The sequence below is a fragment of the Rhinopithecus bieti genome, unplaced genomic scaffold, assembly GCF_001698545.2.
Source record: "Rhinopithecus bieti isolate Rb0 unplaced genomic scaffold, ASM169854v2 scaffold_56806, whole genome shotgun sequence".
NCBI classification, from domain to species: domain Eukaryota; kingdom Metazoa; phylum Chordata; class Mammalia; order Primates; family Cercopithecidae; genus Rhinopithecus; species Rhinopithecus bieti.
This window is the reverse complement of record NW_016823424.1, coordinates 655,684-671,094: the sequence shown is the minus strand read 5'-3', so window position 1 is coordinate 671,094 and position 15,411 is coordinate 655,684. Positions and strand designations below refer to the sequence as shown.

The 15,411-nt window shown below is 48.2% G+C and overlaps 1 protein-coding gene across 1 annotated transcript; it reads right to left on the bottom strand.

Annotated features, from left to right (window-relative positions):
• Window positions 1-7,199: 7,199 nt before the first annotated feature.
• KRT4 (keratin 4) lies at window positions 7,200-14,712 on the bottom strand. The gene is made up of 9 exons (XM_017861419.1): window positions 14,201-14,712; window positions 12,360-12,574; window positions 11,346-11,406; window positions 10,004-10,099; window positions 9,310-9,474; window positions 8,947-9,072; window positions 8,296-8,516; window positions 8,015-8,049; window positions 7,200-7,905 (listed from the first exon to the last, which is right to left on the bottom strand). Exons 1-9 carry the CDS (start codon window positions 14,660-14,662, stop codon window positions 7,724-7,726), a joined length of 1,563 nt encoding a protein of 520 aa, XP_017716908.1. The 5' UTR covers window positions 14,663-14,712; the 3' UTR covers window positions 7,200-7,723.
• Window positions 14,713-15,411: the final 699 nt, after the last annotated feature.

Genomic DNA, 15,411 nt, shown 5'->3' with positions numbered 1-15,411 from the left:
CCCAAGGAAGGCCTTCATGGATCTAGCTTTCATGCCTTCCACTCCATTCCATCGGAGCCCAATTCCTCTTATAGGATCAGTGAAATTTTGGTCAGCAGGAGCCCCAGTCACCTGTCCGTCATGGCATGACACCCATACCTCTCTGGGTGTGAAGGCCTCTTTTAACACACACAAAATTACATTGACCTTCACACATGTCAGAACTCATACTTCCAGTATCCTTTGAGAACATACACTTTTTACTAAGAATTTAGCAACACTTTTAAATAAAATTGCAGTTCATAATGATATACATTTGAAAGTGGTAATACATGTATATAAAAAGACACACTATTCAATCAATTGAGAGACACTTGCATCCATGTGCGTTCTCAGAACCCTTGCAGTCCTGACACAACAGCAACCCTAACTGGGGCCTCTCAGCCTCAGGTCTCAAGCTCCTGCCCCTTCCACCGCTGGACACCTGCTCCCAGCTGAGATTCCCTGCTGAGCGCAGTTACCACCTGTCTTCCCTGCCTTTGTGTCCATCAGCCTGTGGCCTTGGCAGGCCTTCAGCAGATGGGAACTGAGTTGAGATGAATTTGCTCTTGCCTGGCCTTCCAGAGTAAAACACACAAACTCCCCTGGCTTCTGTATCACAACCCTTCCAATATTAGAAAATACTGTGGAGTTCACAGACACCAACCTCCCAGTTCGATAGACCCAGTTGTTTCTCCCAGTCCTCAGTACACATGGTTTCCAGGACTATTCTCTGCACCCACTTTAATATGTAATGGATCTCTTAAAACTACAGTGCTAAGATAGGGTATTCAAAGGTGGCTTCATGTGCACCAGAACTAATAGGAAGCCCCTTCCTGTCTGTGATGGGGGCACCATGCTTCTTTCAATGCAAGCTAAGATTCTATTCACTTCTTTAGCTCTTGACTTCCATCAGTCCTGCCTGAGGAAGAGAATGGGTAAGGCATGGGTTTGGTGGTGGTGGTGGGGAGGGGGGTTGGTTTGTTTTTGTTTTTGTTTTGAGAGAGAGAGAGGGAGTGTCTCACTCTGTTGCCCAGGCTGGAGTGCAGTGGCGCAATCTCAGCTCGCTGCAACCTCAACCTCCCAGACTCAAGCCATCCTCCCACCTCAGCCTCCCAAGTAGCTGGGACACAGGCATGCACCACCATGCCCAGCTATTTTTTTTTTTTTTTTTGCAGAGACAGGGTCTCTCTATGTAACCCAGGTTGGTCTTGAACTCCTAGGCTCAAGCAATCCGCCCACTTCAGCCTCCCAAAGTGCTGGGATTATAGACATGGGCCACTATGCCGGCCAGCTTCCTAGTTTTAAATAACTCATTTCCTTGTCCTGCTGTAAGAATAAACTGAAGGGACACCATTCACAAAGCACTTACAGAGAAAATAAACATAACAGTAAAAATGAAAAAAAAAAAAAAAAAAGGTTTGCCCTGAATAAGCCTCTATTTACATAAGATTCCTCTGCATGGATGAGAGCTGTCCATTTATATTTGTGCTGAATCATGTCTGGCTGGCGTGCCTGCTCAAACCAAAGGCTTGTGCACAGCAGAAATCACAACCTTGTCCTCGCTGGAGAATTCCCAAGAGATCTTAGGAAGTTATTAAACAGTTGTCATAAAACAAAAGGTAGGCAGGGTGCGGGGCTCAGGTCTGTAATCCCAGCACTTTGGGAGGTCAAGGCGGGCGGATCACAAGGTCAGAAGATCAAGACCATTCTGGTTAACACGACAAAACCCCGTCTCTATTAAAAATACAAAAAATTAGCCAGTCGTGGTGGCGGGCGCCTGTAGTCCCAGCTACTCCAGAGGCTAAGGCAGGAGAATGGCTGAACCAGGGAGGCAGAGATGGCAGTGAGCCAAGATCACACCACTACACTCCAGCGTGGGCAACAGTGGGAGACTCCGTCTCAAAAAAAAAAAAAAAAAGTTAAAAGAGGAGGTGAAAACAACCATTAAGTGGTCATTTAACCTGGGAAAGAGGCTTTTAAGAGGAAAATACATTCATTTCTCAATACAATGATTTGAAAACTTGGATCTCTCTCCACTGAGGAATTTGAGGGGATCCAGTTGGACATAAAGCAAAGGGTACAATCATAGTGGAAATAAGGGGACCAGGGGACACTGCAAGTAACACAAGGGGATTTTAAAATAGCAATTTTAGCCCCTAGCATATGAAAAGTGCTCAATAAATATCACAGGAATGGATGCCAGCATGCGGGGTGAGATACCATTCTGCCAAGAGACAAAGGAATGACAGCAAACCTCTTTGTTCCTGGAAACATACCCTCACAGGAAACAAGAGTGGGAAAGGAGGCAGACCCATGCCTAGGCTTAGCACTACAGCTGCATGGCAGGGGAGGGAAGGGCAGAGTGGTGGTTCCTAGACTGCAATTCAAAGCACATCATGGGCCTCCAGGCCACACCCTGAGAGCAGGTGGCCCAGAGCTACCTCCTCATCTGTTTCTGAGCTTAATCTCTCAGACACGCCTTGTTCTGAGCTTGTCTAGTCTTGGAACATAAAGCCCAAACCCCAAACAAATTGGACAATGGGCCAACCCATGTCCTCCACATCCTGGCCTCAACCTTTCTCTCTAGCGTCCTCTCCCACCACTCCCTGCCCTGTCTTGAGTGATGCTAAGCAGCTTTTGGTTTGGTACTGCAGTGAGCCACACTTTCCTGTCTTTACTCTGAAATTCTTGCTACCTAGAGCACCCTCCTCCCCTGCACCCCTCTCACAAGCTCCAGGTCCACACTCCTTTAACGTGGCTGGCTTCACAGGTGTTACCTCCTCCACGGAGTCTTCCTTGAATCCCTGGCAAAAGCAAATGCTTCTCCCTTATGCTTCCAGAGCCTCAGTGTTTGCATACACCATTGCTTTCAACATTTTCCTAAAAGTGTGGAAAATGTGTATTTAATGTGTCTACACTCCCCACACTCACGCACCATTTTCACATTACACTATACCACTCTCAAGGGTGAGGACCATACTGCAATAAGCTTTATATCCTCATGGCCCTACACAGAGTCTGACACAATGTAGGTGCTCAACAATGCTTGTCAAGCTGAAGCAACTGCCCCTGCCATGCTCTTGGGTGGTGGATTCACAGGAGAAGGGGCTCCCAGCCTGATGGGAGAAATGCTGCAGCTTCACAGGACGCTGCACAGAAAATGGAGTGTGATCAAAATCCAGTATGAGGAGGCCTAAGGGAGACAGAACAGCAGGATATTCCAAAGGGGTGGAGCCACTCCTAGAAGACTTCTAGAAGAAAGGACTCCTCTTAGGTATCAGAATCCTGCCCTCTGTAAGGAGAGCACCTGCCACCGTCTCTAGCATCTAGGGCCAGCTTCTCCATCAAGACCCCACTTCAATACCGCCTCCTGCATGAAGCCTCCTGTGATTGCCAACCCCTCGCTCTAGACTATAAGTAATTTTACTCTCCTCTGGACTGTCATGTCCTTCATTTGTAACTTCCAAAGCATTTATCTGTCTGTCCAGTTACCAAGTTCTTTATGTGCATGTTTTTATCTAGACATTATCATCTGTATTGAAAGCTCCTTGAAAAGAAAGTATAATTATTCTTTACATAATGGGTCCCCATTGCCCTGCACAAACTAGGCACTCAGTAAATATTATTCAATTAACATTTGTTAAACAGCTACTATATGGCAAGCACAGTGGCCCTGGAATGTCAAGATGAATAAAGTCATGGTTCCTGCCCATAAATAATTTATAGACTAGTGGTTTGTTGAGTAAATGAGTGAATGGGTGGGTGGATGGATAGATGGATGAATAGATGGATCATGGATGGATCATGGATGAATAGATGGATCATGAATGGATGGATGGATGGATGGATGGATGGATGGATGGATGGATGAATAGATGGATCATGGGTGGATGGATGGATGGATGAATAGATGGATCATGGATGGATGGATGGATGGATGGATGAATAGATGGATCATGGATGGATGGATGGATGGATGGATGGATGGATGGACGGACGGATGGATGAGTAGATGGGTGAATGGGTGGATGGCAAATGACAATCAAAACACTTTCTCCAGAAAGTGTCTTCCCAGCTTATCTGGCTTCTCATCCACTTTCTCGAGTTTTTGAGGATCAAATCCACAGCAATCAAAGTAAAAAAACTGCAGATGCAGAACAGTCCCACCTTGACCCAAAGCCAAGCCAGAAAACCATGGGCAGCAATGAGCCTGAGTCCTGAGGCTCCCACTGCCAAGACCCTTCATGGCCACAACTCTGCACTCCCAGCCCTCACAGTGGAATAACGAGATGACTATTCAAACTCTACCATCAACACAGAAAAAGAAAAATGGAACGGTGCTAAAATGGCTTTTTTCTCTTCAGCCTGCTCCCTCCCTTTGTCCCTCGTTGGCCCACTGTTACCGTGTCCTGAGGGCCCATAAAGGGGTTCAGCTCCCTCAATTATTTCCCCACATAGCTGTCTCACTAAACCCTGAACATCCACCCAAGACATGGTAGCAGTCATGCCTTATTCTGAGGTCCTCTGGTCTTAGAATCCAAAGCCTGGGCCCCATCAGTAAGTTAAACCAAAACCCCATGGTAGGACATTAAGCCCCTCTTTGCTATATCCTTGTAGTTTTACTAGCAACGAGGTAGGGAGACTTCAGAAGTATTAGTGAGAACTTTCTGGAACTGAGAGGGCTGAACCCAGAGCGGAGGGTCTTGATGAGGTGGGAGGGATCTATGCAAACATAGCAGTTGCTTAGGAGCCGACAGGTGCCTGAGCCAAAGTGATGGTGGGACTGCAGTCAGGGCTGGGAGCCGAGAGCTTGGGGAATGGAGTCAGGGCAGATGAGCCAAATAAACCAAGGTAGAGATTTGCCAACCTGCAGTTGGGCCCTTCAGATGTGAAAAGTGATTTCCGTATACTTAGAGGTGAAGCATTTAAAAGAAAAGGGAGAGCATGGGGCCTCCAACAGGGCAGATAACGCAAGCCATGTCTCCCTGTTTCCTGAGCACTAGGAGTTGCCCAGAATCCAATTCAAAAGATCAGAGAGAAGGGTGGTGCCTATTATCTCAGCAGTATATTTACCCCAAATATCCCCTCTGACTAGCCAGCCAGCTTCAAACATATGAATCAAGGCCAGGATCCACTCTCCTGGACGTTCTAGAAACAGAGACCAACATGAAGATTTTTCATCTTTTATGTAAAATAGAAGACTTTTTTTTGAGACAGTCTTGCTCTGTCGCCAGGCTGGAGTGCAATGGCGTGATCTCAGCTCACTGAAACCTCTGCCTCCTGGGTTCAAGCGATTCTCCTGCCTCAGCCTCCCTAGTAGCTGGGATTACAGGCACCTGCCACCACGCCAGGCTAATTTTTGTATTTTTTGTAGAGACGGGGTTTCACCATGTTGGCCAGGATGGTCTCAATCTGCTGACCTCGTGATCCGCCCACCTTGGCCTCCCAAAGTGCTGGGATTACAGGTGTGAGCCACTGCGCCCAACCTAAGAGACTTTCTATATAAATAAGAAACACTGACACGCTCACATAGCCATGTGTCTATGTATACAAACACTTTTATTCTAAGATGCACATACACACATAGAATCTATGGCCTGACCTTGCAGTGTAAATCACTGAGTTCAACCAAAGAGACGCTGAGAGGCATGGAGGGCCGCTCAGGCTGGCTGCTCCCACACTCAGGGGGCATGGGAAATGCTTTAACATACCCCTTGCCTCTCCGTGAGGCCCATCACAACCTGCAGCCTCCTGGTGGGCGAACCTGAGAAGCTCCACCCCTACTTCCAACACTTAACTCCTCCTCCCCACTCCCAGAAACTAAAAAAAAAAAAAAAAAAAAAGAGCCCATCAGCATTTTGCCAGGGGAGGAGTGCAGCCCTTGGAAGAAGTCAAAGCCACCAAATGCAGCTGGCTGTAAAGACTTCCTGTTCTGACACATGGGCTCAATGAGCCCTAAGACAATGGGGACATTAGGACCGGGCTGGTGAAGGACAGAGCCCAGGTTTCTCCTGGCAAAATCCCCTGCCCAGAGAGCACAAGCCCCTGAGATTAATGCTTTGCTGCTCTGTCCCCACTTTCCCAAAGGCAGAACAATCCTGAGCCTACCTTGGATCTGCACGAGGGTCCCATGGGCAGGGACTGGTCTTGGGAAAATCATGTGCCTTTCTGCCTGCACAACATGAGGCCCCATGGACACAGGGCTGGAGAAACTGGAGTCTGAATGAACTCTGTGCAGTCAAGGGTGGGAGGTGCAGTTGGGTGGCCAAGGCAGAGAGTGCATCTGCAGCAAACGGATTCGGGTCAGACTGCAGAGCAGGAGCTGGGAAATCTTTGGAAAAGGGAGACTTTGCTTTTTTTCTATACTCAGACCAATTCCAAGTACCTTGGACCAATTCCAGTATAGAAAAAGGGTGTCCTCAAAGGCTCTATCCAGACCCCCACCTCTGACTATCCTCTCCTCACTTCTGTAATTAGAGAGCTCCCTCCACTGCTGCTCCAGAAGACCTGCTCCACCTCCAACATTCTTTGCCACTCAGGAAGAGCACCACAGACATAGCCCCAGGCACCCCTGAGGAGCTGGGGAAGCGAGCAGCTCATGAAAACTCTAGGAGAATGACGCACATGCATGCCTCCTTCCAACAACCGTGACCTTGTTGATTCTTGGAACAGGTTCCTGAAAGCCTTGTTGGGCCAGTGAGATTTAGCCCCATGCATGGAATTTCATGAAAATAGGGAGGCCTTGCTAGACACAGAGTATAAGCACTCTCATAAGCTCCATATCTTCTTGCTCTATATTCAGCAGAGACCCCTGGCCTGCTTCTCTCACACCTGTCAAATGCCCCCCACCTGCAGACTTAAACCTCTTCCCTCCAGTTTTATTCCAGGATCAGCATTGAAACGGTGCTGCCCCAGGGTGTCCTACAATAGCTAATGTGTGTGTAATTGTCAGCTGCCCCTTGAATCTGTACAACTGCCCTGTAGGCAGCCTTCGGCCTCTATACACTGTACTTCTCCCCCAATAATTCGAGCAACCTAGAAGTAGAGACCTGAGAAATTATTCGATGACCCAGATCTGTATAGACAGATCCTTCAGACCCTCAAGCATCCACCTTCACCAAAATTGTCTAGTTATACAGGATTTTAGAGACCCCTCCCCGGGGAAAAAAGACCATTGCTCAAAATGAATGACAATAGCATTTTATTGAAGATTCACCTGCAGATGGATGAGGGAATGAGAGGAGTAGAATGGGACACTAAGTAGTTCTTGTCCTAAGCTTGCAGGGCCAGGTGCTACCAGGTGATGGAAAAGTAGTTTGGTACTGATGTAGATGGATAATACAGGATCTGGTGGGAGATGGCATTGGGCTGGGAAGGGGCATATGTGACCCCAATAATTCTGGAGATGACACTCTTGGTCATTTTCTTCTCTGTCCATGGGAGGTGAGTTGTCAGCTGACATCCCTCCCACTCCAGGTGGGTCACCAGGCTCAAATCAAGAAGAAGCTACCAAACTCCAAGAGGCAGAGTCCCTGTCCCAGCCCAGGAGATCATCCTGAGGCAGAGAGAGCCCACAGGATAGTGGAGGGGACACTAATAAGACAAGCCCCAGAGAGGGAGGATGGAGGTAAAGTGAAGGAAGCACAGAGACACCAGTGCTGGGCCCAGCTGGACACAGTGAGTTGCAGGGACCTCATTTCCTCTATCGTCTCTTGTTCAGGGTGGTGGTAGAGATGATCTTGCTGCTGGAACTGCCAGAGACACTGCCACCAAACCCAAAGCCACTTCCAGAGCCGGAGCCAAAGCCACTACTCAGGCCAAACCCGGAGCCACTTCCTAATCCTCCGCTGATGCCTCCAGTGCTGGTGCTACCGCCAACCACAGCTGCAGAAAAGACGCAAAGGACACAGTTATTCCAATGGTGCCAGCACCGAGGGGTCTCAGCCAAGACCCGGGTGAATGAACAACTACAGCAAGAGCAGAAGGTACTTACAGATGCTCACGGCACTCTGGCATTCTCCAGACATTCTGTGGGGGAAAGAAAAGGCAGTGAACCTCAGGGAGCACAGAATTTCGTTCAATAAGCCCGCCTCACTCACCTCTCTTACCCTTGAGCAGCCTCTGAGTTTGAGGACCCAGTGTGAACCTGTTATCTAAGCTGTCCTGGTTCATAATGCACTGGCACAGCACTGACACTTGCAGCCCGGCAGAGGTACAAGCTCATGGCCCTGGACCTCTCCAGCCCTCATGTTCACACCCTGCCTAACCCCTCACCTGCACTCCTCGCCCTCCAGGAGTTTGCGGTAGGTGGCGATCTCGATGTCCAGGGCCAGCTTCACACTCATGAGCTCCTGGTATTCACGCAGCATTCGTGCCAGCTCCTCCTTGGCCTGCTGCAGGGCAGCCTCCAGCTCTATGCGTTTGCTGTGGGCATCTTTAAGGGCATTCTCACCACGCTGCTCTGCATCAGCCACGGATGCCTGAAGAGTCTGGCACTATTGACAAAGGCATTAGATAGGTGGTCAGCAGTGCCCTGCCTTCAAGGCCTCTACACCTGTCCCCTCCGCTGGTCCAGCTTTCCTTGGGTGAGGATGTCAAGATTCTATCTGTACTGCCCACTTTCCCTGACACTTACACATCTCATTCACTCCAGCCATAGCCCACTAATGCCTCCACCTGACTGATTAAATAAAGATGAGCAAAAACCCATGAAGAAGAGCCAAGAAACCTATGCACCAGGAGCGTCATGTTGTGCCAACTGGGTTATTGCTGAAAAAATCTGGGTATGGCTTGCACAAAGAGCTGTGAATTCCCAGCAACAAGCTCAGGGTCTTCTGGCCCGAAGCTTTATCTGCCTGTCCACTCTGTAGATGTCTGCCTGAGGTCCCTGGCCTTATGCTTCATCTGGAAGGGAGAGACACCCACCTGCTTCTTGATGTTCTCGATCTCTGCCCTCAGCCTCTGGATCATCCTGTTGAGCTCTGCGATTTCACTCTTGGTGTTCTTCAGGTTGTCACCATGTTGGTCAACCGAGATCTGGAGCTGCTGGACCTAATACTCAAGAAAACACAGAGAACCAGGGGTCAGGGGCATCTGGGTAGGATCCATTATCAAGTGAACTCAGTGAGAATTGCCACAGGTGGCAATTCAGACCAGGACCAATGATGCCTGGAAACGTCTGTTCATATCTGACTTCTGTTGGTTTTGAGCTAATGATCACCTGTTCACAGATGTAAAAAGCAGAGCCCCAGAGCCAGCCCCATTTCCTGAGAGATCCACACCACCCACCTTGGTCTGGTACAGGGCCTCGGCCTCAGCCTTGCTCCTCTGGGCAATCTCCTCGTACTGAGCACGGACCTCAGCGATAATGCTGTCCAGGTCCAGGTTGCGGTTGTTGTCCATGGAGAGGACCACGGACATGTCGCTGACATGGGTCTGCATCTGGGACAGCTCCTGCAAGGCAAATGTCTCACATCAGCCCCCCTAGGAAAGCCTTCACTGACCTGATACAGGCTCAGATAGGAGCAGAGCTGGCATTCACAATGTGAGGGAAGGGGAGAGACAGGTAAAGTTCTAAGCAGAAATCAAGTGGTTGTGACAGCTCAGAATGGAAGAGCAATGCTTCTAGTCTTTACTGCTCCCCAGGAACCATAAGCCACTCTGTCTAATGCAGTGAGTGCCGGTGTGTTGGATGGAAGGGAATGGAATGGATCCATTTCACCAGAAAAAATGCTAGACAGCAATGAATTCTATTCCAAGCACTCTTTAGATCTAATCACCCCTTCTAAGACCAAGACCACATCTAGTTCTAGGAATCTCCCAGTTGAATTTCCCGCTTCAAACCTTTCTATGTATGACCTTGATGAGAACCCACTGCCCTAAAATAAGGGAGCTGGAGTCCTTTCAAAGAACTGTAAATCCCAACCAACAGCGTCACAGACAGGGGATTCCCTTTCCCTGAATGGAGGAGAGGATCCCTCACCGCATCATAGAGGACCTTCAGGAAGTTGATCTCATCATTAAGACTGTCCACCTTGGCCTCCAGCTCCACCTTGTTCATATAGGCAGCATCCACGTCCTGCAGAGGAGGAAGGAGGATAAGAGATGAGGAACAGGAATGCCAGTGGGGGGACGGGGTACTAAGTGACACCTACAGGTGTTCTCAGCAGCATTTAGGAAAGTCTACTCTTAGGAAAGACTACTCAGCAGCAGGTGAGCTGGTGGGGGACCAATTTTATATATTCTTCCCCTAGAGCCACCTGAAGACATAGAAGTTGATTATCCAAATAGGCTTTTCTAAAGTATGGAGATTTCTCAAAGAACTAAAAATAGAACTAACATTGGATTCAGCAATCCCACTGCTGGAATTCCACTCAAAGGAAAAGAAATCATTGTAACAAAAAGATAACCTGCACTCATGTTTATCGCAGCACAATTCACAATAGCAAAGATATGGAATCAACCTAAGTGTCCATCAACAGATGATTGGATAAAGAAAATGTGGTGCATATACACCATAGAATACTACTCAGCCATAAAAACAGAATGAAATTATGTCTTTTTGCAACAATGTGGATGGAACTGGAGTTCATTATCTTAAGTTAAATAACTCAGGCACAGAAAGGCAAGTACCACACAGACATAGAGGGTGGAATGATAGACAATGGAGACTTGAAAGAGGGAGGGTTGGGAAGGAGGTGGACAATGAGAAATTACTTATTGGATACAATGTATGTTATCCCAGCAATGGATACACTGAAAGCCCTGACTTCACCACAACACAAACTGTCCATGTAACAAAATTACACTTATACCCCATGAATTTATAAAAATAAAAATTGGCAAGGTGCTGTGGCTCACACCTGTAATCCCAGGACTTTGGGAGGCTGAAGCAGGCAGATCACCTGAGGTCAGGAGTTCGAGACCAGCCTGACCAACATGGAGAAACCCTGTCTCTACTAAAAATACAAAATTAACCAGGCATGGTTGCACATGTCTGTAGTCCCAGCTACTTGGGAGGCTGAGGCATGAGAATCGCTTGGACCCAGGAGATGGAGCTTGCGGCAAGCCAAGAGTGCACTCCAGCTTGGGCAACAAGAGTGAAACTCCGTCTCAAAAAAAAAAAATGCAAATAGGCTTTCCTCCCTACTTTAATCCCTTAGAACCTGGTTTGTTTACCCACTTTCTTTGACTGTATAGATCTAGGTAGTTCCAAGTAAGTGGAGATGAGGCAGAGATGGACCAAACCCATGACTTCAACCAAAGACCACTCCCCAAGGGAAGGAGTACCCTGAAGGCACTCCCTACTATCCTTCATCTCTTACCTTCTTGAGGACCACAAAGTCATTCTCAGCTGCTGTGCGTTTGTTGATCTCCTCTTCGTACCTGGGGGTGGGCACGGGGAGAAAAAGACAAAAGCCCACAGTGAGCTGGTGTTTCTCAGATCTCTGCTGCTTGTTTTCAAGCATTTCCAAACAAATTTGGAGATATCCTGGTAATTAGTTACATTTCCCATGTTCATACAGATATTCATTTAACCTACATTACTGCATTCATTGAATATAGGAAGTACCAGTTTAGGCCAAGGTTTATTCAGAGACATGAAAACCAAACTTTAAAGAGACTGTTTTCGAGAGAAAATCCAGCAATGGTGTAGTTGATTTAACATCCATGGAAGGGCTGTACTTTTGGCCATTTTGGCAGATTAAATTCTCAGCAATGTCATCAGCACACTCCATTTCCCTTTGTTTGGTGGGTGAATGAATTGAGAGAGAGGGTTGGTATTTATTTTGTCAGTCCTATCCTATAGTGAGTTTAATGAGAGGTGCTGTGTATTCAGTGTTCACTCTGTGTACTGAAATATGCCACATGCTTTCTCTATTTCATGTAATTTCATTTAATTCTCACAACCCATAAAGTAGGAATATTATCCCCATTTGAAGATGAATAAAACCGAAGCTCAGAGAGGTTCAGCAACTCACCCAAGGTCACACAGATAGTAAGTGAGGACTCAGTGTGCAAACCAGCTCCATCTGTCTCTACAGCCTGTGTTCTTCTGACCATACTATACTGCTTTTCATTTATTTGGGTTCTGATCTTGTTCGTATATGGCAGACCCAAATCCCTGAATCTATCATTGAATTTCCATTTGGAACAACTTGTGGTTACTAGACCTCACCCTGTGAAAACGTGACTATGTCGATGTAGGAAAACAGACTAGAGGGCCTTCCTAGCCACCTTCAGAGCCTGAGATTCTAAGCCACTGGAGAGAGGCCCAGGAGCCTGGGCGTGGCTGGGCACATGTGTCAGATGACATCCCTTCCTTCCTCCCCACTTACTTGGTCTTGAAGTCCTCCACGCTGTCCTGCATGGTCTTCAGCTCAGACTGCAGGCGCCCTTTGTCATTGACCAAGGTATCTAGTTGCTTCCTCAGGACACTGAGGTAGGTCTCAAAGAGGGGCTCAAGGTTTTTGCTGGAGGTGCTGGTCGTCTGCTGCTGGAGCAGCTTCCATTTGGTCTCCAGGACCTTATTCTGTTGCTCTAAGAACCGCACCTGTGTTGATAAAGGCACCAGCCAACTGATAAGGGCCTGAAGTGTGGCAGGAGGGCCAGCCAAGGCCAACACCAATCCAGTCAATCCCTGGGAACCCACGGCCCAAGAACCACCCACGTAGGGCCACTATGTTGCATCTCCAGGGCACCACTCACTCGGGTCGACATGACGGCCCCATTCTCGAGCCCATAGCATCAAGGGGGTCACATATGTTGTGGAGAACAGAGCACAGCCAGAGCAGCAGGGCCTGACAGTGCAGCAAGAACAACTTCCTAACCACAGGCACCCAAAGCCCCAAAGAACATTAAACTTCTGTGAAATAACAAAATAAAATTAGGAGACATCACAGTCTGGAGGCTCTTGCATTCAAAGTGATCCTGAGCCAAAGCAAACAAAAGATAAAGTCACTACAGACTTTTTTAATAAGCTTACTTATCAATGGACCTGGTGTGTCCCTGTGAACCTGTGAACAACTGAGTACAGATATTTAAAACCAGGGCCCTATATACATTATGAGTCTCACCTCAACTCCATTCTGCAAAGGACTTCCCTGAACTTTCCCTCCCTCTATGAAAAAATCTATCCAGATGAACCAAGACAGCAGCTTAGCATGACATTTCCACTTTACGAGCCTCAGAACTGAAAGGAAAGCAGGTAAGGGAGACTGATCACATTTTGAACTCGAAAGGTAAAATGAGATGAGATGAGACAAGGATGCATCAAAGAGCCCTGAGTTTTTGCTGTCATATCTGCATGTCCTACAGTCACAGTAAAACCTCTTTAAGCTACTATGGGTTTATTCGAACTAGCAAGAAGAGCAAATATGCACCTCCTTCTACTCCAAGAGTGTTCATTCTTGCCCCATATGTCGAAGCTGCCTCAGACTTTGATGCCTGGTGAACCAGGGCAGTCTGGACAAAAGGGCGGCACTCATCCACCCAGTCATCAATCTTTGGATGACTTGGCTCTCTGGGGCTGCACTGCTCACTATCATCCATCATGCATGACTGTAACTGAGCTTAAAGAACTTGAACTTCTAGACATTGCATGAAAAAGGAAGTTGGGCTACAAAAAGAAGAGACCTGTCTCCTCCTTTCTTCGAACAGACCCAGACATGAGCAGTGTTGCTCAATCAAAGGCATGAAAAAGGTAAATTTCCAAAGCCCTGGTGAGACCTAGAATCTGCCACTGGAGCCAGTCCCTTTTACACTTGCACAATCAGCTTAGTTTTCTTCAGTTCTAAGAACAGAAGTGGCCATTGTTAAGTGATTAGTGGAGTTAACGGCATTAAATTCAAAACTAAAATCTGAGAAGAAGCAGAGAAATAATGAACCCACTTTATAGCTGGGATGACTAGAGCCAGAAAAGTCAAGTGATTTGTCCAGTATCCCACAGCATGTCTAAGGAAATCCAAACTTTTAACTGCCTTGAGCCTCCCACCTTCCCACCAGCCATGGGACACAAAAGGAAGGCTAAAAGTCACGATGCCCCTTCAACAGCTGGAGAATTGGGGCCTGGGGAAGTTCAGTGGTCTTCCCAGCACCTGTGGTAGGCTCAGATCTGAGACCCCACGACTCAGGACCCTTCTCTTCTAACTGCCCCTCTCCGGCTGGGGACACAGCTCACCTTGTCGATGAAGGAGGCAAACTTGTTGTTGAGGAGCTTGATCTGTTCGCGCTCCTCTGTCCGGACTTTCTGGATCTCAGGGTCAATCTCCACGTGGAGGGGGGTCAGCAAGCTCTGGTTGATGGTGACCTCCTGAATTCCCCCAGCGGGGCAGACAGGGAAGCCAGGGCCACCCTTACCACTGAAGGAGCCCCCAAATCCACCACCAAAGCCACCAGTGCCGAAGCCTCCAGCACCTCCAAAGCAGGCGCCTTGTCGTGACCCAGCCACACTCATGGAGATGCTCTTATTCCCCCCGAGGTTGTAGAGGCTCCTGCTGCCAAAGCCCCCAGAAGAGCATCGGCCAGCACCTCCAGACACAGAGACTGAGCTGAAGGCACCTCTCTTGCCACCACCGACGATGGCTGAGCCACAGCTGAAGCCCCGGGACCCGCCTCGGACACACTGCTGTCTGGCAATCATGGCTGCAGAGAGTAAGCTGGGAGCTATCAGAGAAGCGAGAGGGCCCAGGCTGGTGAATGCTGGAGCCCTCAACCTGGGTCTCTTATATGTGCTGGAGCAGCAGGGCTTGGTTGCAGGGGCATAAAGGGAAAAATCTGAAACATCTCTGGGCTTGGTCTTTGGCACAAACCCATCCTTCCCGCACCTGTTGAGCGTGTCACTAAACACACCTACAGAAGTCATCTGGAGGGCACAGGTTACTGGATCCCATCACACTCTTCTCTGGGAGAACCTGAACCGGCGCCCCAGGGCCTCCTAATCAGAAGCCCCTGCCTGGGCCCAGCCCTCCAGGTCCCCACCCACTGTACCTCCATCTCCCCAGCCTCACGGCACCTCCCTCCTCCAGAAAAGACACCCCATCACCCATCCTCTCACCCCCACAGAATGTGGAGTTAGAGGGCCTGAGTTTGAGTGCACAGCTTGCCACCTCCCAGCTCAGCAAATCGGAACAAATCATCCTCTGAAGCCCAGTTGCTTTCCCTATAAATTGGAAGTAATACAAATATTTGCCTTACCACTTCTCAGGATAGTGTGAGCTAGTGATTAACGGAGTGCTCTGTAAACTGTCAAAAGCCACATGTATATTTGTTATTCTTAGTATTCTTATTCCTCCACATGTACTTGGCTCCATGTACCCATAAAAAGGGGAAATATTCTGTATGCCAGCCTTGGCCTTCCAAACCTAGATCCAGATTCACTTCAACTTGGCC